This window comes from Telopea speciosissima, chromosome 11 (assembly GCF_018873765.1).
Source record: "Telopea speciosissima isolate NSW1024214 ecotype Mountain lineage chromosome 11, Tspe_v1, whole genome shotgun sequence".
Lineage (NCBI taxonomy): Eukaryota > Viridiplantae > Streptophyta > Magnoliopsida > Proteales > Proteaceae > Telopea > Telopea speciosissima.
In genome coordinates, this window is record NC_057926.1 from 39493671 (window position 1) to 39517037 (window position 23367).

Consider the following 23367-nt stretch of genomic DNA (forward strand, 5'->3'; position numbering starts at 1 on the left):
TGACCTACTATTATAGACTTCTGGACTTTGTTAAAATGGTCTCACCAAAAAAAAAATTTAAGATGCTTTTTTTTTGATAAATTACATCGGAGGTGCCCATTGTTTGAGAAAAATACATCAAAAGTACCTTATGTTTTTTAAAATGGATGTTTAGGGTACCTAAACATGTTTAATGCTAATTGGCTAATATAATTTTAATCATATGATTTTAGAATATTTCAAAATTTTCAATTTTGCCCAAAAGGAGATATTATTGCTAGAGCCTATGCCAATAGAGCAACATCATATGGCAATCAACCTGTCAAAATCCGGTGAACTTGTTCAAATAACAATTCAAGCAACCCAATTCAGAAAATAAGTGAGACGACAGGAAGAGAAAGGGAAACCACCTAATTTCTTAAATCAATAGTTTTGAAGCAGCCCAAAACACACTACAAATCTCATAAACCTAACCATAAATACCCATTTCAATTCTCACAAAAAAAAAAAAAAAGCAAAAAATTTGCACCACTTTTTAAAAGATGTCTTATAACAAAACATAACAAAAATCAAAGAAAATGGAGAACCCATCTAAGTAGGGTAATCTACTAAATAACTGGTGAACATGAAAAGTAATAGAAATGAAAAAGAAATACGAAAAAGGATCTATTTCTCTTGGTATCATTCACATCTTGAATAAAACCATTAACCACTGTTTTCTTTCCATCTTCCCAGGTGAAGTTTTCATCCCCACTCAAAATATTTAATTTTCATTTAAGAAGAAAAAAAAAGAAAAGCACTAAGGTCCACATTGTATTTTAAATGGAAGGACTGTCTCAATGTGAAAAAGACAGCGTCCGTCTCAATGTTTGACTTCTTTTGCTATCAGCCATGGATTCCTCACTCATTCTCAGACAACAACAACAACAAACACCAAGATCCTATGTGATTCTCCGAAATTCCGATCATTTGATCGGGGAGTTAAGATTTCATCAGATACCCATTTCTCTCCGACAAAGAATGAGCTCGAAATCAACGAGTTTGGTCTCCAGAACTCGCCAAACCATCACTGCAAAGAATAAGAGTTTAGAAGGCGTGAGCGAAGAGCTGAACATGCTTGCCTCCCAAGACTTGAGTCAAGCTCCTGCAAGGAGGCGCGTTAGGTCTGCTTTCGTTGATGTGCAGTTGCATCTCGATCATGTCTTATTTAAGGTTCTTTCCATTTGATTTTGATCACATTCTCTCCAAGGATTTGAATCATGGCATATTTTCGGTGTTACCCATTTAGTGTTATTATAATCTTGATCTAAAAAATTTTACCCTGTTTTCTTAATGAATTGGTTTGGTTCATAGATGGCTCCTCCAGGGATAAGGACAGAGGAGGTAAGGAATCCTGTTTCTGCAATTTTACCTTCTAAAAATTTTCTTTTGGAAGATTAAATAGTCTTCAATTGTGTGGTTGTTTTTCTTTCTGTAGTGGTATGAGGTGAATTCAAAGGGTTTTGAGATATTCTGCAAGAGCTGGTTGCCAAAAGCTGGTATTCCCATTAAAGCTGCTCTCTGTTTCTGCCATGGATATGGTGATACTTGCACATTCTTCTTTGAAGGTTCGTGATTGTGTCAGCTCATTTTTTAAGTAATAAGAATACCAGAACCCATCTTGACCTGCAAAATATCCAACTACTAATCTGCTTATCTATCAAGACTTAAGAGAATAGTTTATAAGAATCATCCATTCACACAGAGGAGGACAATGTACTTACCTCCTAATTGGCCCAAGAACATGGATGATGAGGCTGCCATCTCTGATAAACTCTCTTCTGTATTTTCCGGCGAGTTTTTCTTACTCTGTTGATGTGTTCGACAATGAAAAAGGGCTAGGTTATCAGGCTTGTTAGTCTCTCACTATTGCACAATGGAGTTGGGATATTTTATGTGATATGTGGACAATTTAGAGTTGCAGGGATCGCAAGGAGAATTGCTGCTTCCGGGTATGGAGTTTATGCAATGGACTACCCATATTTTGGACTATCTGAGGGTTTGCATGGCTACATCCCAAGCTTTGATGAATTAGTTGATGATGTTATTGAACAGTATTCAAACATCAAAGGTCTGATATTTGAGTTGCTGAAATATTTTCTATCTCACCTTCATGACCATTATCTCCATCTTGTTACTGTCATCATTACTTTGGTGTTGCTACACAGTTTTGAATATTTGACTTAGTTTAGTGAAGGCTATTGTTGATTAATGTTTTTATCTATATTTGGCAGCAAGGCCGGAAGTGGTCGGATTGCCTCGTTTCATCATGGGGCAATCCATGGGAGGAGCTGTTACCCTCAAGGTTCATCTAAAGCAACCACATGAATGGGATGGGGTGATTCTTGTTGCCCCAATGGCCAAAGTAAGCTTTTGTATGATTGGTTAATTGCTTTTATGGGCTGAGACTGATACCATTACCGAAACCGTGATTTAAATCCCTGATCAGATGTGATCAAAGTGCTAAAGCTCAATTTGCTTATGAAGAAATATTCTATCTTTAGCAGAAATTTGCTGACTTTATGTTAACACCAAGATTGCAGAGGATGTGACACCCCCAGCCGCAGTTCTGAAGGTCCTAGCTCTTATGTCTAAAGTTATACCTGAAGCAAAGCTCTTCCCACAAAAAGATTTAGCAGAACTGGCATTCAGAGATGCGAGGAAAAGGAAAATGGTGGATCTTTCTTTTACCCCTTATTGATGTTTTATGCATATAGACCAAATTAAACTATAAAGGGAATGTTCATCCCTAGTCCCACTTTAGCTGGAACGATTGGTTCTGTAGTCCATATTTGAGAAAATGGTGGATCTTCAGAGTTTGAATCTCAAAAAGCTCAACATTTTTAATCTTCTTATAGAAATTGAATTGGGGCCCTAAGAATAACTAAAAATCAAACAAAGGAGTCTTTCTGGGCAGTACCAACTCATATATGAACAATATATCAGTTCTCTTGATATGTTTTTTCTAGTTAGAAGCTGCTTAACTTGGGTTTGGTTGTTAGGGTTGCTTGTGGGTGCGTGTGTTCAGGAGGTATATGTGTCTTATTGAAATTTTCAGGTACAGGGATTTGGCCAATAGGATCTGCCAAAGGTACTGATGCAGGGACACACCATACATGATAATCTTATAGTTCCCAAGTACAGAAACAAGTTAATAATCTAGTTGCATTCATTATTTAAATCAGTTGAATGAAAACATTTAACAACTGAAATATGCAATACGAACTTGCATTATGATATTAAGAATTTGAAATGTATCAGTGTGGCTAAAATCTATAGATTTAAATGGAGAATGACATTGCATCAGTAGAAAAAATAAGTAAAAAATTGTGTTTTGATGTGGAGGATCCAACACAAATCCAATTCCCATACCATATCTTGCACAGGTATTTCAGCTAGAATTGTGGCTCCTGGTATGACAAGTTAGAAGGTGGAAGCTTGTGGATGTGATTTTTTTTATTTTTAATTAAGATACTTCTTATTTTATGCAGTTATCATTAGATAGATTAGTCAGTTACATCATGTCATATGGAAATACTGATACAAAGCTAAACATTAGCATGCACTTTATTTATTTATTAGTTCTCTTTGGCTGGGAAATAATCTTAACCTGATGATTACAAGGGTTGTCCTTTTGGTTCTTGAGAGACATGAAACATGTAGGCTTGTAATAATTCTCATTTATATTAATTGTATAATTTCTTCTCTTTGAAAATGTTCAATTAACTTAAAATCCTCCCTTTCACATTTTAGGCTGACTTCAACGTGATCTCGTACTCTGATCAAATGAGATTGAGGACTTCTGTTGAACTTTTGAAGGCCACTCGAGACATTGAATTACAGTTGGAGAAGGTCAGTTCTCTCTCTCTCTCTCTCTCTCTCTCTCACACACACACACACATTGCACATGAACCCATGCGTCTGTGTAACTTCCACGGTGTCTGTGAACTGGGCTGTATGGGCATAGTTTTACAAGATATTATATTTTGTCTGCAGACTATAGGATAGGATTTCTACTATCCTATTGTATTCACATGGTGAGATTGTCTAGGAATTTGATTTTTGGGGTATCCCAATCTTTCAAGTGAGATTCCCAGTTATGTGCTCATGTGCCTAAGTAGAGGTTAAAGGGCAACATATGAAACAGAAATTTAGGGTGTGGTTATCATTACCATATCTATGGGGAAATATTGACTGTTTGATAAGCAGGTGAAACAGCGATCCTCTGTTCTGCTCACCGCAATTGGCTAAAAGGAACATATGACCATGCAACTTTTGAGACTGTATGATGATCCATAGTTGTCAAGGTGGCTAGGCGATCCAAGGCGCTAGAGGGTTGCCTAGGCATGCATCATATGTAGTATTTATGCCACAATGATGTAATTATGATAGTAATGCGATGTGATCAATTTAATGTAAATGTATCAATGCAATATGATATAATAATGCTAATAATGACCTAATAGAGAAAACCAAGAAATAATATACAAAGTATAGGATATAATATAAACATAATCATCAAAATAAAAATTTAAAAAAAAAAAAAAAAAAAACTGAGATCAAGTAGCTCATAATTAAAGAACAGAATTATAGAGCATGTAACTATGTAAGTATGATTCCTTGTATCGCATGTGCTTCATAATCCTGTACACAAACTAATAATAAGGTTAGAATTAGAATCAATTTTATATAATATAAAAAAACACACCATACATATAGTGTCTGCCCAGGCCACAGGGCGGGCCAAGGTGACACCTAGGTGACCATGGTGGTCATCATTCATGAATCAAATAAGGCATGTTTTTGCCTTGGACCCTAGGCTGCGCCTGGACGACTAGGCACCTTGACAGCTACATGATGATGAGTAACTAAGTGCTTGGTATCTTATGTTCTCTCAATGAACTATTCCTTGAGATTCAGGGTGCGTATCAATTCACGTATATGGGGAAATTTTGACTGTTTGAAAAGCAGAATAGAACAGCAATCCTCCCTGTTCTGCTATCCAGAATTTGCTTGAAAGAATAGATGACTAATAAACTCTAATGACTATATGATGATCAGAAACTATGTGATTGGCATGTTAATAATTGTTGGTAAATTATTCCTTTTCCAGTATTTCAGTATTGAAGAGGCACAATTCTGATTGCGACTTTTCATTCCAGATCTCGTCTCCATTACTAGTTCTTCATGGAGCAGCTGATAAGGTCACAGACCCCTTAGTGAGCAAGTTTCTTTATGAAAAGGCTTCTAGCAAGGACAAAACATTAAAGCTCTATGAAGAAAGTTATCACTCCATATTTGCAGGGGAGCCCGATGATAGGATTCTTGAAGTCTTAGATGATATTGTTTCATGGCTTGATTGTCATTGTGCTTTGAAGTAGTTCTGTTTAGGGTTAGTTACTTGTTCTGTTCCCATTTGTTTGGTATTATGTTTATTGATTCTGTATCATTAATTTCCTTTGCTCAAAATATTTGATGTATTTCATTTTTTAAATATTCTGAGTAAAGTTGTAAGTAGCACGGATTTGGTGACTTTCACTTGAAATTCGTTGCCAACAAGCCAGTTGTTGGTGACCACAAAATTGAGTAAAATGAGGGGATTCAGTGTTTCAATTCTTAAATATTTTCTCAGAAAGATATAATCTTGTTCCTGCTGCATTCTGTCATCAATTGAATCATTTGTAAGTATATAAAATACAAACCATTCCCAATTCCCTCAACTTACACACCACTTCCAATGGAAATGAGTAATCTACTATGTTTGGGAGGTCATTTATATACACATCTGAAGATGATATGTATAAATATCATTGATGACTCTGTCCCTCCCCCACCACAGTTTCTTACTTCTCCCTCATCATCCACCACCACTGCCACCTCCACTGATATTGTTTCTCCACCTTCTTCAACCCCTAACCCTGCCTACGTCAAATGGTTTAAGCAGGACCAGCTTTTACTTAGCTGGCTAATTTCCTCTCGCTCTGAGCCCATACTTGCTCAAGTCGTTGGGCTGCGCACTCCTCGCCAGGTCTCGGCTACCTTAGAGTGGATGTTCTCCTCGCAATCCCATGCCCGGGCCATCCATACTTGCCTCCAACTGTCTGCTCTCAAGAAAGATGGTACTCTCTCCGGTCAACCCCTTAAAAAGGTGATGATGAACTAGTTGGCTATGTTCTCAGCATGGGCACCGAGTATGGCCCTCTCATCACCTCAGTTACAACTCGGATGAAACCTATAACTTTGGATGATCTTTATGGTCATCTCCTGCAACATGAAGCTGGGCTCAAACTATTTTCTTCCTCCTTTGCCTTCGGCATTCCCTTCAGCAAACCTCGTCACCAAGTCTTCTAGTGGTCGTGGTTTCTCCAAATCTACCAGGCTTGCATCTACCTTTCCAAGCAACACCAACCTGAACTCCAACCAGGCTTCCTCTGATCAGGGTCATGATCGTGGGCGTGACTGTGGGTCCTCTCTGCAACAAAGGTGGCCATTACTGCCGCCCGCTGTTACTCTCGGTATGAGAAGTACTCTCCTCCCACTGCCGCCTACACTAATACTCCTTCTGCTCCTGACGTCTCCTGGTATCCTGATACAAGAGCTACGAACCACATGACTGCTGATTTGAACCAGTTCAATATCAGTTCAGACTATATTGATTCTAATACCCTGCATGTAGGCGATGGCATAGATTTGGCTATTGATCATAATGGCTCTTCTACTTTCTGTGCCCCACAACAGGATTTTCATTTGAGCAATAATGTCTATTTTGAATTTCACCCCACTTGGTTCTGTGTGAAGGATCCCACTACAACGGAGATGTTTATGCATGGCAAGAGCAGTGATGGTCTCTATTAGCTTCCGTTATCTATGCCTCCAAATAAAGTGGCTTTTCTTAGTGAGCGTGATTCTCAGGATTATTGGCATGGTCGTCTTGGGCATCCGTCTACATGAAGCACCCGCTATATTATTCTTCATAATCGACTTCTTATGTCCTAGAAAGCCTTGTCTCCAGTTTGTGTTGCAAGTCAACAGGGCAAAAGTCACAAGTTCCCCTTTTATCCTACATTATCCGTCTCTCACGCTCCACTGGAGCTTGTTCACTCGGATCTCTAGGGTCCCGTCCCCATTTTGTCTTATGGTGGTTCTTGTTATTATGTTTCTTTTATTGTTGATCTTTGTAAATTCACTTGGCTTTATCTATTATCATCAAATGATGATGCTCTTCAGGCTTTTCTTCAATTCAAGACTCATGTTGAACGATTGTTTAATCGTAAAATAAAGGCCTTCTAGTCTGATTGGGGTGGTGAATATCACACTATATCCACTGAGTTATCAAAATTGGGTATTGCTCATTGCTTATCATGCCCTCACATGCATGAACAAAATGGGGCCGCTGAATGGAAACACATGAACGTGGTTGAAACGGGCTTAACTCTTTTAGCCCACAACTATCTTCCTCTTCGGTACTAGGATATGGCTTTTAAATCTGCTTATTTTCTTATCAATCATCTACCAAGCCCTGTGATAGGGAATCTTACTCCACTAGAAAAATTATTTGGCACCAAACCGAACTACACTTTTTTGAAGGCATATGGTTGTGCATGTTACCCCTTACCTAAGGCCTTATAACTCCTCCAAGGTGGAGTACCATTCCACTCAATGCATTTTTATTGGATACAGTCTCTCTTACCATGTACAAATGCCTAAATCGGTCCTTTGAACTTATTTTTATTGATCGACATGTCGTATTTAAGGAGGCATTGTTCTCATTTACCCGACAACCCCATACCCTCCCCCCCCCCCCATCCCAATCTCTCACTTCCATAAACTCATTGCTTGGGCCATCGCCCATAATCAACCCTCTCCCTAGTTATGTTCCCCCGACCCCCATCCTGCTGAACCACCAAATCCCTTACCCTCGGCCCCTTTACCATTGCCTTCCCCTCCCCCTACCCCCATCGATCCCTCTCCACCCCCAGTGTCCTCTCCTCCATGGACTCAGACTCGTCACAAGATCCTACAACCTAAGGTCTACACGATGGCACTATTTGTTGGCTGCTTTCTAAGCTTGCCCGCCAAGCTTTACTTGTCCATCATGATGATCATGAGCGCACTTTTTATAGTTAGGTTGTCAAGCATTCTCACTAGTGTACAACCATGAACAACGAATTTGATGCTCTGTATGCAACAAGACTTGGTCCCTTGTTTCATCTGCTCCTCATATAAACGTCGTTAGTTGTAAATGGGTTTTCCGTGTCAAACATAAGTTGGATGGCTTTGTTGACCGTCATAAGGCCCGCCTTGTTCCTAAGGGGTTCCATCAACAACCTGGCCTTGATTATGGCAATACCTTCAGCCCAATGGTAAAGCCAACTGCAGTTCGTACAATTCTTGCTCTGGTAATTATAAATAACTGGTCTATTCTCCAATTTGACATCCAAATGCCTGTCTTCATGGTTTTCTCAATGAAGAAGTTTACATGGCTCAACCACCTAGATTTGCTCATCCTCAGCATCCATCACATGTATGTCGTTCCCATAAGACCTTGTATGGCCTCAAGTATAGGCCCCTTTTGCATGGTATTCTAGTTTCAATGTCATCTCTTACACATGGGTTTTCAACCCTCGAAGGCCAATACATCCTTGTTTATTTTCCGCCAGCATCATCATATAATTCTAGTGCTTATCTATGTTGACAATATCCTTCTCATCTTTGATAGGGACATCCTTGTCATTGGCTTCTCCAACCACTTAAAGTTGACTTCCTTTTGAATGGGATCTTGACCATTTTAATTATTTTCTTGGCACAGAGGCTGTTCATTTTCATCATGACTTAGTACTCTCTCAATAGAAATATATTTTGGATATCCTATCACAGGCCAACATGATTCAGGCCAAACCGGTTTCCACATCGATTGCTTCCAACCATGCTCTCTCCAAACTTGAAGGTTTTCCATTACCGGATCACACGGAATATCGCAGCCTTGTCGGGTGCTCTTTAGTAACTCACGGTCACCCGCCTGACATTGTCTTTTTTGTCAATAAGGTTTGCCAATTCATGCATCAACCTACAACGGTGTTAAACTTAATGGATTCTCCGTTATTTAAAAGGAACTGTGCACCATGGTCTCTTCTTTCGTCGTGCAGCCACCACTGGCCTAACTGCTTTCTTTGACACGGATTGGGCCGGCTGCCCTGATGGCTGCCAGCCCACTAGTGGCTACTCTATATTTTTGGGGTCAAATCTCATTTCTTGGGGCTGTCGTAAGCAACCTATTGTTGTGCTCTCCAACACTGAGGCTAAATATAAATCACTTGCTAATGTTACAACTGAACTCATTTGGATTCAGTCATTACTTAAGGATATTGGCTATGACCTTCTCGTTCTCCAATTCTTTGATGTGACAACATCGGTGTCAAATACCTCTCTTCTAATCTGGCTTTTCACGCTCATACTGAACATATTGAAATTGATTTTCATTTTTTGCATGATCAAGTCCAACGAGGTCTACTTGATATTCGGTTCATCTCATCCGAAGATCAACTTGCTGACACTCTAACAAAGCCTCGACCAGTTGCGCGCTTTCAGCTCTTACAGGACAAGCTCAACCTTGGCGACGCTGAGTTTCGCTTGCAAGGGAGTGTTAAGGCATCCGTCTCTTCTATGCCACGACATCAAGATCCACCGAATCCCATAAACCGTTAACACCAAACTTCATCTAATTAGTTGTATAGATCATCTCAAACTCTTCTCTTTAGTTGTATGCGTTATCGTTAACTCTATGTAACCATCAACCCTTATCTCTCGTCAAAGAGATGTGTGAAACCATTTCATTGTTTCTCTTGAGTTTACATAGGGAAAGGACAAATTTATGAGCCAATTTTCATTGACTTGATGATGAAATGATCAAATTAAAGTGAAATGAAAATTAATAAGACCCTCATTGTCGAAGACAACTATATATCATGTGTAAAAACTAAAGAAAAAAAAATCAATTCCTTTTAGCAACTTTCACTGACCACTGGCCCCATGAATGCAAAATTCATATTTTATAGAGATGCTACCAATTACCAAAAGTTAATCCATGGACTAGAATGTCAGATTGAGTTGGTATAAACAAATGTAAAAAAGAAGACAATAGGGGATCTTTATCCTCTTAGGTTCCCTGTCTGGTACAGTTCGTCTGGTTCCTCTCATAGGGGGCAGAAATGATCACCCTACCCCCTATCCGAACACACTGCCCAAGTGGGGTCCACCCCCCCCTTAATAGAGGCACTAGGGAACTGTACCAGGCAGAGAACCTGAGAGGATGATTTTCCAGACAAAAGGTCCTATACATAGTTGCTAAGGGCTTCATGTAGTTGTAGTTTTCACCAAACAAAAAAAAAACCTAGTTGTAGTGAGGTATTGGCATCGCATCTCAACTTTACTTTGACAATGTTTTATTTATTTATTTTTTATTTTTAGTTTTTAGTTTTTGAGGGGCTGTTATGTGAATGTTAAAATATATATAATGGGAAAATCTTATAGCAACCAAAGTTTTGAACTAAGTTGTAACATTAAATTTTTGCCTTTTTAAGATAATCTCTTTTTTTTTCCAATGCATGTAAAGTTGCATTTTGCATAAATACTCTAGGGACAAAGAACTCTATCCGGGAGTGTGTGCCCAGACACACAGTGGGGCAAAGTGGCTGCCCCGCCCCCATGAAAAGTGGAAATGCCGCCCAGACAAATGCTTCTGCACGAGTCTCCAGCACGGGGTCATGCTCCGAGAACACCTTCCCAATATCGTATTAAATAACTTTCAAAATTTTTAAAATATTTTTACCTATACATTGAATATTATATTGCAAACAACCGCAATTAGTTGGTTGGTTGGTGGCTTGTCGGTTGAAGTGCATGCTCATTTGGAGGTCAAGGGATTGACACTCCTAGTTTGCATATTGTGCCAAAAAAAAAACCCCTCCCCCTTGGTAGTTGGAGGTTTATATGTCCTATATTTTTTTTTTTTTAAATTTTGTGCGAGAAAGAAATTTATTGATAAAAGCCCCCGGGTTTCTTAGGGTGTGGGTGAAGGAGACATGTGTGAAGAAGTTCACCGATCTTAAACAATTTAAACAAAAGAAACTGGGGTTAGTAACAAAGGAGTTAACCCCATAGGAGGCCGAGGTATCCGCGGAGAAGTTCCCCTCTCTTAGCGTGTGGGTAAAGGAGACGTGTGAATTTCACCAGTCTTAAACAATCTACAATAATTTGAGTGATGCGCCATGGAATTGATTGATTTAGCCTTTTGATGTTGTTTATGACCATAAGATTGTCGCTTTCAATGGCGGTTTCGAATTTCAATGTGAGAGTAGGGTTGCAATAGGGTCGGGTTGGGTCACGCTTTTTAAACCCCAACCCAACCCTGAGTCCCCTTAGTTGGGCCCAAGCCCTACCCGACCCTGATTCAGGGCTTGAAAAATCCGATCCTAACCCGCTCTCAGGGCTGGGCCGGGCTGACCCGAATTGGCCCTAATCATGGGGAGTGGGAAGGGAGATGCATGGACTGGGTTGGGTCAGGGAGAAAATTATCAATTTTACATAAAATAATAATATAAATAAAATATATTATATCACTTATAATCTTAATATGTAATATATTATATAACAATTGTGTATGACGTTTAAAGTTTATAATATAGTTTATAGTATAACTTAAAACAGGGTCAGGCTAAGTCGACCCTAACTCAGGATCAGAAACTTTCAGCACTTACCCGCCCTCAGGGCTAGGGTATCTCAGCCTAGACCCTATTCGGGCTCAGGGCAGGTTCGGGCCAACAGGACTAAACTTGCATCCCTATGCGAGAGGGCATGGGGATCTTGTTTTTCCCAACATGAACTACTGCCTTCATATCCTTACTAGGCCCATAAAAGATGGGTTGATGTAAAAAAAAACCCCCAAAAAAATAAATGCACATTAAAGGTAAAAATTGTAGAAATGGCTTGAGTTTCCATCCATCCACCGTGGGGTGGGAGACGACGGGAAAGGATATCAGGAGGATATTTTAGAACATATAAAAACCCTAGGAGAGGTTTGTAAAATCTAGGATGGTGGGTGAACCGTCACCTATAGGTGGAGGAAAACTTAGTCCAAAATTGCAAGTGAAAAAGAAGCAAGCTGAAAATTTTTAATCGGATACAGTTCCAGATATTCCAAACAGTGATAAAACTGCTTTCATCTCATACCGTGTCACGCGGCTAATGGAATTACCGTCCGAAGCACCATATTTTCATTTTCTAGCGCTCATGTGTCAATGTTTGACTTCTTTTGCTCTCAACCATGGATTCCTCACTCATTCTCAGACAACAACAACAACAAACACCAAGATCCTATGTGATTCTCCGGAATTCCGATCATTTGATCGGGGGTTTAAAGGTTAGTCAGATACCCACTTCTCTCAGACAAAGAATGAGCTCGAAATCAACGAGTTTGGTCTCCAGAACTCGCCAAACCATCACTGCAAAGAAGAAGAGTTTAGAAGGCGTGAGTGACGAGCTGAACACACTTGCCTCCCAAGACTTGAGTCAAGCTCCTGCAAGGAGAAGCGTTAGGTCTGCTTTCGTTGATGTGCAGCAGCATCTCGATCATGTCTTATTTAAGGTTATTTCCATTTGATTTTGATCACATTCTCTTCGAAGATTTGGCATCTTTTTGGTGTTACCCATTTAGTGTAGCCTTTTGATCTGAGAAGTTTAGTTGTTATGATAATCTCGAACTGAAAATCTTACTATTTTCTTAATGAATTGGTTTGGTTCATAGATGGCTCCTCCAGGGATAAGGACAGAAGAGGTAAGGAATCCTGTTTATACAATTTTGCCCTCTAAAATTGTCTTTTGGAAGATTAAATACTCTTCAATTGTGTGATTATTTTTCTTTCTGTAGTGGTATGAGGTGAATTCAAAGGGTTTTGAGATATTCTGCAAGAGCTGGTTGCCAAAAGCTGATTTTCCCATTAAGGCTGCTCTCTGTTTCTGCCATGGATATGGTGATACTTGCACATTCTTCTTTGAAGGTTCGTTATTGTGTCAACTCATTTTTAACTTTTTAAGTAATAAGAATACCAGAACCCATCTTGACCCGCAAAATATCCAACTACTAATCTGCTTATCTATCAAGATTCAAAGAGAATAGTTTATAAGAATCATCCATTCACATAGAGGAGGACAATGTACTTACCTCCTGATTGGCTCAAGAACATTGATGATGAGGCTGCCATCTCTGATCAACTCTCCTGTATTTTGCGGCGAGTTTTTCTTACTCTGTCGATGTGTTCGACAATGACAAAGGGCTATGTTATCTGACTTATTACTTGTTAGTCTCTCACTATTGCACAATGGAGTAAAGATATTTTATGTGATATGTGGACGATTTAGAGTTGCAGGGATCGCAAGGAGAATTGCTGCTTCGGGGTATGGAGTTTATGCAATGGACTACCCATATTTTGGACTATCTGAGGGTTTGCATGGCTACATCCCAAGCTTTGATGGATTAGTTGATGATGTTATTGAACAGTATTCAAATGTCAAAGGTCTGTTATTTGAGTTGCTGAAATATTTTCACCTTCATAAACATTATTATCACCATCTTGTTACTGTCATCATTACTTTGGTGTTGCTACACATCTTTGAATGTGTGACTTAGTTTAGTGAAGGCTATTGTTGATTAATGTTTTTATCTATATTTGGCAGCAAGGCCAGAAGTGGTCGGATTGCCTCGTTTCATCATGGGGCAATCCATGGGAGGAGCTGTTACCCTCAAGGTTCATCTAAAGCAACCACATGAATGGGATGGGGTGATTCTTGTTGCTCCAATGGCCAAAGTAAGGTTTTGTATGATTGGTTAATTGCTTTTATGGGCTGAGACTGATACCATTACCGAAACTGTGATTTAAATCCCTGATCAGATGTGATCAAACTGCTAAAGCTCAATTTGCTTATGAAGAATATTCTATCCTTAGCAGAAATTTGCTGACTTTGTGTTAACACCAAGATTGCAGAGGATGTGACACCCCCAGCCGCAGTTCTGAAGGTCCTAGCTCTTATGTCTAAAGTTATACCTGAAGCAAAGCTCTTCCCACAAAAAGATTTAGCGGAACTGGCATTCAGAGATGCGACGAAAAGGAAAATGGTGGATCTTTCTTTTACTCCTTATTGATGTTTTATGCATATAGACCATATTAAACTGTAGAGGGAATGCCATCCTAGTCCCATTTTAGGTGGAAAGATTGGTTCTGTAGTCCATATTTGACAAAATGATGGATCTTCAGAGTTTGAATCTCATAAAGCTCAACAATTTTAATCTTCTCATAGAAATTCAATTGGGGCCCTAAGAATAACGAAAAATCGAACAAAGGAGTCTTTCTAGACAGTTCTTAAAATGTCATGATAATTGTACCTTGAGAAGACAAATGGATAAAACAAAGGGGAGGGGGAAAAAAAGAAAGAAAGATTAGGCCTTTCATGCAGAAACTGATATTTTTCATCTTTCATTTGTTTGACACATTAATGGGTCTGAAGAGGTGAGCTTCCATATTCATCTCAAATGCAGCATTAGATGAATTTAGTTTTTTTTATAGCTTTTTTATATTTGTTGTAACTTGAGATTTCAGAAATAAAAAAGTTCTTTGAATTCTACATGATATTTTCATTTCAGATTTTGTTGGATTCCAAAAATAATGCGAATTTTACCAACTCATATCAACAATATATCGGTTCTCTTGATACCTATTTTCTAGTTAGATGCTAATTAACTTGGGTTGGTTGCTAGTGTTGGGGAATGGGTTCTGTGTTCAGGAGGTATATGTATCTGACTGAAATTTTCAGGTACAAGGATTTGGCCAATAGAAACTGCCAACTAGGAACTGATGCAGGGATACACCATACATGATAATCTTATAGTTCCCATGTACACAAGCAAGTTAACAGTCTATATGAATTCATTATTACATGAATAATATGGTTGCATTCATTATTTAAATCAGTTGAATGAAACATTTAAGAACATAAATATGCAATACTAACTTGCAGTATGAAATTAAGAATTTGAAATGTAGCAGTGTAGTAGAAGGCTAAAATCTATAATAAAGGAGAATGACATTTAATAAGACAAGCTCACAGTTCATGTTATCTGGATGCACAAAACCCGTCAATAGAAAAAATCGAAGTAAAAAATTGTGTTTTGATTTGAAGAATCCAATACCAATCCAATTCCCATAACATATCTTGCAAAAGTATTTTGGCTAGAACTGTGGCTCCTGGTATGACAAGTTATAAGTTGGAAGCTTATGGATGTGATTTTTTGAACTTCAAATTAAGACACTGCTGGTTTTATGCAGTTATCATAAGATAGATTACTCAGTTACATCATGTGATATGGAAACACTGATACAAAGCTAAACATTAGCATGTACTTTATTTATTTATTAGTACTCTTTGGCTGGGAAATGATCTTAACCAATGATTACAAGGGATGTCCTTACACAGCAATGCAAACCCATTTAGCTGCTGGTATTTTTAGAAAAGCTGGATACCTGATTTTGACTCCAGAATATAATTGATCTGCAGATATGTTTCTTGAGAGACATGAAACATGTAGGCTTGTAATAATTCTCATTTGTATTAATTGTATAATTTCTTCTCTTTGAAAATATTCAATTAACATAAAATCCTCCCCTTCAAATTTTAGGCTGACTACAACGTGATCTCGTACTCTGATCAAATGAGATTGAGGACTGCTGTTGAACTTTTGAAGGCCACTCGAGACATTGAATCACAGTTGGAGAAGGTCAGTTTCCTCTCTCTCTCTCTCTCTCAGAAACACACACACACACACACACACGCACACACATTGCACATGTACCCACGTGTGTGTGTGTGTGTAACTTCCACGGTGTCTATGAACTGGGCTGTCTGACCATAGTTTTACAAGATCTTATATTTTGTTTTTTCAGACGGGCAATTGGCCCCAGCACAGAAATATGTATATCAGAGGTTATCAACTATCATTTCCCAACGACCATTAAGAATCCTATACTATACTTGGGATGTCTTCAGTTGAGTCTTGATGCTGCTCAAAACAGGTTATGTCTCGAATATAATATTATCCCATCAGCCTCTAGTGACCACGTAGCAAACGAAGTACTATAGAATGTTTTATAACTAAGCTCCACTTCATACTTATCATACAGACAATTTTTTGATGGGATGTGTCCCATGTGGATCCTCCAAGAGGGGGCTTTCTGCTATCCTATTGTATTCACATGGTGAGATTGTCTAGAAATTTGATTTTTGGGCTATCCCAATCTTTCAAGTGAGATTCCCAGCTTATGTGCTCATGTGCCTAAGTAAAGGTTAAAGGGAAACATATGAAATGGAATTTAGGTTGTGGTTATCATTACCATAACTATGGGGAAATATTGACTGTTTGATAAGCAGAATGAAACAGCGGTCCTCTGTTCTGCTCTCCAAAATTGGCTAGAAGGAACATATGACCAATGAAACTTTTGAGACGGTATGATGATCCATAGTTGTCAAGGTGGCAACGCGACCCAAGGTGCTTAGAGGAGTGCCTAGGCATGCATCATATGCAGTATCTATACCATAATGATATAATTATGATAGTAATGCAATATGATCAATTTAATGTAAATGTATCAATGCAATATGGTAATGCTGGTAATGACCTAATATGAGAAAACCAAGAAATAATACACAATGCATAGGATATAATATGAACACACTTACCGAAAAAGAAAAATGAGAGCATAGTAGCTCATAATTAAAGAACAAAGTTATAAAGCATGTAAACATGTAAGTATGATTCCATGTATCGCATGTGCTTCATAATCGTGTACACAAAACCAATAATAAGGTTAAAATTAGAATCAAGTTTATATAATATAAAAAAGTATACCATTCAATATAGTGTCTGCCCAGGCCACAAGGCGGGCCAAAGCGTCCAAGGTGATGCCTAGGTGACCACGGCGGCCGTCTTTCATGCATCAAATAAGGTGTGTTGTCGCCTTGGACCCTAGTCTGCGTCTGGACACCTAGGCACCTTGACAACTATATGATGATGAGTAACCAAATGCTTGGCATCTTATGTTCTCTCAGTGAACTATTCCTAGAGATTCAGGGTGCATATCAATTCACGTATATGGGGAAATATTGACACTTTGAAAAGCAGAATAGAACAGGAATCCTATCTGTTCTGCTATCCAGAATTTTGTCTAGAAGGAATATATGACCATGAAACTCTAGTGACTATGATGATCAGAAACTATGTGATTGGCATCTTTATATTGGTTGGTAAATTATTCTTTTGCCAGTATTTCACTATTGAAAAGGCACAATTGTGATTACGACTTTTCATTCCAGATCTCATCTCCATTACTAGTGCTTCATGGGGCAGCGGATAAGGTCACAGACCCCTTAGTGAGCAAGTTTCTTTATGAAAAGGCTTCTAGCAAGGACAAAACATTAAAGCTCTATGAAGAAGGTTATCATTCTATATTGGAAGGGGAGCCCGATGATAGGATTCTTAAAGTCTTAGATGATATTGTTTCATGGCTTGATTGTCATTGTGCTTTGAAGTAGCTCTGTTCAGGGTTAGTTCTTGTTCTGTATTACTTCCTCTTTATGTTTATTTATTTTGTATCATTAATTTCCTTTGCTCCATAGTAAAGTTTTTAAGTTGCACAGATTTGGTGACTCTCACTTGAAATTCGTTGCCAACAGGCCAGTTGTTGGTGACCACAAAATTGAGTAAAATGAGGGGTTCAGTGTTTCAATTCTTAATATTTTCTCAACAAGATATAATCTTGTTCCTGCTACAATCTGTGATCAATTGAATCATTTGTAAGTGTATAAAATAAAAACCATTCTCAATTCCCACAACTTACACACCACTTTCAATGGAAATGAGTAATCTACTATGTTTAGGATGTCATATATATACATATCTGAAGATGATTTGGATACTTCCTTCCAAACCGGTATTGAGAGATAAGAGCAGTCTTTCTCTATACATGTAGATAAGCACCTTAATAGACATGATTATTCATTTTAAGGAGGTTCCTGCTGGATTGTATCAATTAGATTCTTAAGATCAGGTTGAGTTGTTAATCTGCTGTGTAAACATGGAAAACTGTAGTAAATTTTTTTCATGTCCTCTGAAACCCAGGTAATATACATTTGATTTTTTTGAATTTATAGTATGATGATGAAAAAGAGAAGTTGGGATAGCATTTCTCTTCTGCTGCATGTCCTGGGCATTCTTGTTCTTTCCCAACAGTATTCACCTCTAGAACCATTTTTCCTTCAATTACCAGTTTGGTGGACCTTTTTGTCCTGGGAAGTCCCAAAGCAGACCCATTTTAAATAATTTCAGCTACCCTCTGTACCGATCTTTAGGTCCTGAAACAAACAACGCCTAAGCATGTGGTTCCATCCTCAAGCTTGTTCAAAGGAATAAGAAGAACGATTATTTGTATTCTGAAACAAAATGCAATCACCTTTTTCCTATCCTTTGCTTTGGTCCTGATATGAATTCTCCTATGAAATAAATAGGTCAAGGGGAGGCTTGGTAAAAAGACAAGTGAGTCAAGTACCAATTCCATGTATATAAAAAAGGAAAAATGGTCCACGTATTTGATACGAAAAATTATCCTCTCAGGTTCTCTGCCCGGGCAGTTTGTTTGGGTAAGGGGTAAGGTAGTCATATCCGCCCCCCTATGAGAGGAATTGGACTAATTCAATCGAACAGGAAACCTGAGAGGATAAAGTTCCATTTTGATACACCTTGTGTCCATCAAATTCAATTACATTATTTAAAATTAATTAATATACATTCATAAATTATGGTGATTGTCTGTCTTAAGGTTTAACACTAAACTATATGCAACTCGAGAGAGAGAACTAGACGTCCTGTTCATATGGTTGTTCAGATACCACATTTTGTAACCCTGATGGACACTTGGAGTGATGATGAATTAAGTCTTGTAACGGTGGGTGATCCCAGTTTTAAGTGAAGAGACCCCCTAATTTGGAAGCCTAACCGGTTTCGTATTCTCCGACGAAGCATTTTTCTGAAAAATTGCCCTAAAATGATCAAATTAGTCCTGGTAGGGTTTGACCAACTAAATGACATTAGAATTAGTAAACCCAGTAGTAAAAGACGGTGCAAGAATGACGCATTTTTACCATAATTTCATACACCACTTTCAGTCGAGCATGAAACCTACAAACATTTAACGAAAAATGATTTATCCAAAACAATACCAGATTCTTGTTCTATTTGGATAGTACTCGACTACTCGGGATCATCTTTCTAACAACACGATTATTTCGCAAGTTTTTGACCATTGGATCAAAAGTTAGGAAAATGAGATCATTTTAGGGGTTTTTTTACCAAAATTGGCAAGATGATCGAATGGTCAAACCGTGGCTCAACCCGGCTAGGTCCACCTTCGCCCAACCTAGGGGAGGGCCAGATTTGGCTCCAAAACATGGTCCTAACCAGCCCAAGCCAGCCTTAGTGACCCTGGGAGCCCTAGGGGCGGCTCCAACAACCCCATCCCCCGAGCCGCCAAATGAGTGGTTTGAGCGTGGTTATGGTTAGCCTACCAATCTAGCATAAATCTGGATTTTCCAACTTAATCTTCAGTTTTGACCTTTGGATTTCCCCTTCATCCTATGGCTTAAAATCTGTTGAGGTATTGCATATCTATGTTCATTTTTGGTAACTTTTCATTTGTTTTTGGTAATTCCTTACTTGTGTTAATAGTAAGGGGTGTAAGTTCAATCTGACTCCTCTACTTTCGCCTGCCCAGTACTGTCGTGCACCCAACAGACACAGTAGAACAGTGAAAAGACCGCCTTACCCCTACCCGAGCGCCTTGCTCAAGTTGGGGTAAGGTGTTCTTTACCGCCTTGCTGTGTGTAGGGCGCACAGTAGTACCGGACAGGTAGAATTAGAGGAGTTGGATCCGTGTAAGTTTGGCCTTGTCGGCCCGAGCCCGCCCTGAGCCCGAACAGGGCTTGGGCTGGATTTTTCAACCCTGAAGGCGGGTTAGGGTTAAAATTCAGGCCCTAGGACAGGGTTGGGCTGGGCCAACGTTGAGGCCCCGGGCTAAGCCCAGCCTGGCCCAACCCTATGTCAGGTTATGCTTTACAATTTATTGTTTACATTTTGCAATTTTTTAGTATCTAATTATCTATTGGTTTATAGAAAAAAAGAAAAGCTATTTATCTATTGAATGAAATATTTATAAGTTTAAGATTGGGCTAAATTTTTTAACCCAAAGAAAAGCCTAATAGTCAATTGAGTATAAAACAAAGCAATACCCAATCACATGTCTCATCTTTTGAATGCATAAGATGGCGTAAATGGCCAAAAAGCAGGGTCAATCATGGCCAGGCTGGGCTAGGTTGGGCCCGGTAGGATTGGGCCTGGGCTTAGATATCTTAGCCAAACCTAGGGCCAGGGTGGGTTTGGGTTGAGCTAAGAGGACTCAAGATTGGGCTAGGGTTTTAAAAAACCCGACCCTGTTTTACCCCTAGTTAATACTTAATACGTAAAAAAAAATCATTCTTTTTTGTATATCTATTCTCTCGTGCAGAATGGTTTGTGTACATTGGCATGATGAAGAGAAGCCAAGTACTATGATCAAGCTTACATCAGTAAGACCAAGTATAGAGATCGTCATAATCTACAATTGATCAGGAGCAACAATGACGTCTCCTTAATCTCTTAGGATTTATATTTGACATTTGCATATCTTGTTGTAGTTCCAGAGCATACTAGTATAGTAGTAACCCAAAAGGACCCCTAACCCACAACCTAATTGGTATATCTTAGTATTGGGTGGCCACATTGACCTAAATTGAGTATTTGTGACTTAGAACATGATAAAATTATATGTGGAAAATATGTTGTCTAAATGCACTTTCATAATCTGGCTTGAGGAGCAATCGGTTGCTTGAACCCCGAGTGGTTGCTTGAACCGACTCACCGGTAGCAACCAATTGAATTATTCCTGAGAGAATTTAAGAGTATCTAGTAGTAGCTAAAAGTACTTTCGCTCGCTTTGCTAGTCCGCTGACATCAATCGAATTGGTCACTTTGCTTTTGATACGATCATAGAGGGGGTAGATGGGTAATTTGTATTGGGTTAGTCTGCTAGGGGTAGTTGGGTAATTAGAGGATAAATGGTTGTTATAAATGGAGGAATGAAGGTCATGTAGAGGTATCGAAGAATTAATCAAAATCTCTTTCCCTGTCTATCTTCTTCTTCTCCTTCCCTTGTTTCTAGGAGGTTGCCCCCTCGAAGTGGCATTATCCCTTCCATTTCAGCCAATTCCATTGCAGGCCGATACGTGTTCGTATCAATGGTGCTTTCATTGAGAGCCTCGGCAACCCCCATGGCCGACGGACTCTGCCTCACCCCATCCTCCGTTCATTCCCTTTAATTTTCCCCAATTCGAAGGTATTGACTCAGTCGGTTGGGTCATCAAGGCCGAGCGATTCTTCGATTATTGGGGAACTACTGATGATAAACGACTTCTCATTTTCGGCTTCCACATGGATGGCTCTGGCCTCCAATGGTTTCAGCAGATAAATTCTGCCGCCCAGTTCACCGACTGGTCCACCTTCGTTTGGGCATTGAAGATCTGTTTTCCTCCTATGCTTTTAGTGGTTGAAGATGTTTCAACCCCTATTCGACAGTGTGATAACCAGATCCCTGTGGAAGAACAACCTAGAAATTCCACCGCAAATGAGGATGACGACACTTCTGATGGATCGGCTTCAAATCGGGTTCAGACACCTCTCGCCAGAGAAGAATCTTCAGTTGTTGGGCTTGTTCAATTGGCGATCGTGGAACCAGAGATCGTTGCAACAGATCCTCAAGTTACAGATCTGGTTCAGACCTTCCTTGCCAGAGACGAGTCTACAGTTGCAGAACTCATTCAGAAGTCCTTTGTTGGAGAAGAAGAACGAATTGGTCCCCTAGCCTTCTCAGCTTTGGTGTTTTATGTCGATGTAGATCGCACATCATTTGAAGCTCCAAAGACAGCTCTGGCTCTTCGTTCCACGGTGATGGAAAACTAGCTTCAATCCACCCAATCCGTTCATCTAACTTCCTCCCCTGGTCCCATTGCTGTTTTGCTCCTCACCGTCTCAAGTTCTAGTTGAGTTCATGGCCTCGTCGGTCTATCAACGATCTTGAACCTATGCACTGTGCAACCTCTGATTGTGTTTGGCAAAGGTGTCGTTGATGCGCAGGCGGATGCGTTCGTCGATACGACATGGATAGGGATAGCTGGGGACTGGATCCTTAGACCGCCACCGGAGCCACCACCATCTCTGCGCGCATCTAGCTGTCGGTGTCTCAGCTGTTGGACCAACGAAGGTTCGGACTGTATAGACGCCATGGATTCCAATTTCTGTTTCTTTCCATTTCTGCAAATGCATTTTGTGCCCCTGTTAGTCGTATTCGCAGTCCGACCATGGCAACAGATATCCAACAAAATTCCCAAGTTTGGCGTCAAGCCCAATGTCATTCCCTACAATGTAATGATCAAGCTCTGTGCTAGAGATGATCGCAAAGATTTGCTCGTGTTTGCGTTGGAACGGATTCTGGATCAAGGAATTGAACCCTGCAATACTACTTCAAATTCACTGGTTGAGGCCTACGTTGGCTTCAATGATTTGGATACTGCAGAGAAGATGGTGCAAGCAGTGCGAGAAGGTCTGATAGATCTCTGCAGAGTCCTCAGGGCCTCATACGAGGATCAATCAATCCAGACTGATGCTGACGATGTGTTTGTGAAATTGCCTCCTAAATCAGTGACACGGGATACTACACCTGAATCACTGGAGTTACCCAAACCTTATGCACCGGACTCTAGACTTTACACCACTAGGATGAAGGGGTACATGAAAGATGGCCGTGTTGGTGATGTAGTCAGAATGTTTGAGGCAATGCAACGTCAGAGCGATTCTACAAGCCATCCAGACCACATCATGTACACTAGAGCACCACCACCTATGATCCATCAACAACTGTTAAGCATATGGGAACGATGCTCTAACACTCGAACTCTGAAGCAAATCCATGGTATCGTGAGTGTCAATGGATTCAACTCCAATCACTCTGCACTTAAGAGAGTTTATCGTCACCTGTGCAACAAGTATATTAGGCACTTTGAACTATGCAAATCAGTTGTTCAGACAAATTACAGAACCAGCCAAGTTCATGTGGAAGGCCCAAGTGCTGATCTGTTCACATATGAAATCCCAACTGAATT

The 23367-nt window shown here is 39.5% G+C and overlaps 2 protein-coding genes and 1 long non-coding RNA gene across 4 annotated transcripts; 2 read left to right on the top strand and 1 right to left on the bottom strand.

Annotated features, from left to right (window-relative positions):
• The first annotated feature begins 845 nt into the window (after positions 1-845).
• Positions 846-5539, top strand: LOC122645734 (caffeoylshikimate esterase-like). Its single transcript, XM_043839073.1, has 8 exons — positions 846-1191; positions 1333-1362; positions 1457-1586; positions 1943-2089; positions 2253-2383; positions 2555-2692; positions 3772-3870; positions 5181-5539. The coding sequence occupies exons 1-8, from the start codon at positions 871-873 to the stop codon at positions 5397-5399; spliced, it is 1215 nt and encodes a 404-aa protein (XP_043695008.1). The 5' UTR covers positions 846-870; the 3' UTR covers positions 5400-5539.
• Positions 5405-17737, bottom strand: LOC122645737. Its single transcript, XR_006330509.1, has 2 exons — positions 17689-17737; positions 5405-5459 (listed from the first exon to the last, which is right to left on the bottom strand). It is a non-coding gene; the product is annotated as an uncharacterized LOC122645737 (long non-coding RNA).
• LOC122645735 (caffeoylshikimate esterase-like) lies at positions 12275-17671 on the top strand. Of its 2 annotated transcripts, XM_043839074.1 has the most exons (8): positions 12275-12661; positions 12821-12850; positions 12944-13073; positions 13443-13589; positions 13750-13880; positions 14051-14188; positions 15746-15844; positions 17437-17671. In XM_043839074.1, exons 1-8 carry the CDS (start codon positions 12341-12343, stop codon positions 17653-17655), a joined length of 1215 nt encoding a protein of 404 aa, XP_043695009.1. In that variant the 5' UTR covers positions 12275-12340; the 3' UTR covers positions 17656-17671. The 2 variants fall into 2 exon arrangements, with proteins under 2 accessions (XP_043695009.1, XP_043695010.1); XM_043839075.1 differs by lacking the exon at positions 14051-14188.
• Positions 17738-23367: the final 5630 nt, after the last annotated feature.

What these genes read in the sequence shown, in the direction of transcription:
- LOC122645734 (XM_043839073.1), top strand. Translation starts at nt 871, where the DNA reads ATGGATTCCTCACTCATTCTCAGACAACAACAACAACAAACACCAAGA. An exon ending in TTGTTGCCCCAATGGCCAAA is followed by an intron (nt 2,384 to 2,554) that starts GTAAGCTTTTGT and finishes GTTAACACCAAG; the next exon opens with ATTGCAGAGGATGTGACACC. An exon ending in TTGAATTACAGTTGGAGAAG is followed by an intron (nt 3,871 to 5,180) that starts GTCAGTTCTCTC and finishes TTTTCATTCCAG; the next exon opens with ATCTCGTCTCCATTACTAGT.
- LOC122645735 (XM_043839074.1), top strand. Translation starts at nt 12,341, where the DNA reads ATGGATTCCTCACTCATTCTCAGACAACAACAACAACAAACACCAAGA. An exon ending in CAGGGATAAGGACAGAAGAG is followed by an intron (nt 12,851 to 12,943) that starts GTAAGGAATCCT and finishes TTCTTTCTGTAG; the next exon opens with TGGTATGAGGTGAATTCAAA. An exon ending in TTGTTGCTCCAATGGCCAAA is followed by an intron (nt 13,881 to 14,050) that starts GTAAGGTTTTGT and finishes GTTAACACCAAG; the next exon opens with ATTGCAGAGGATGTGACACC.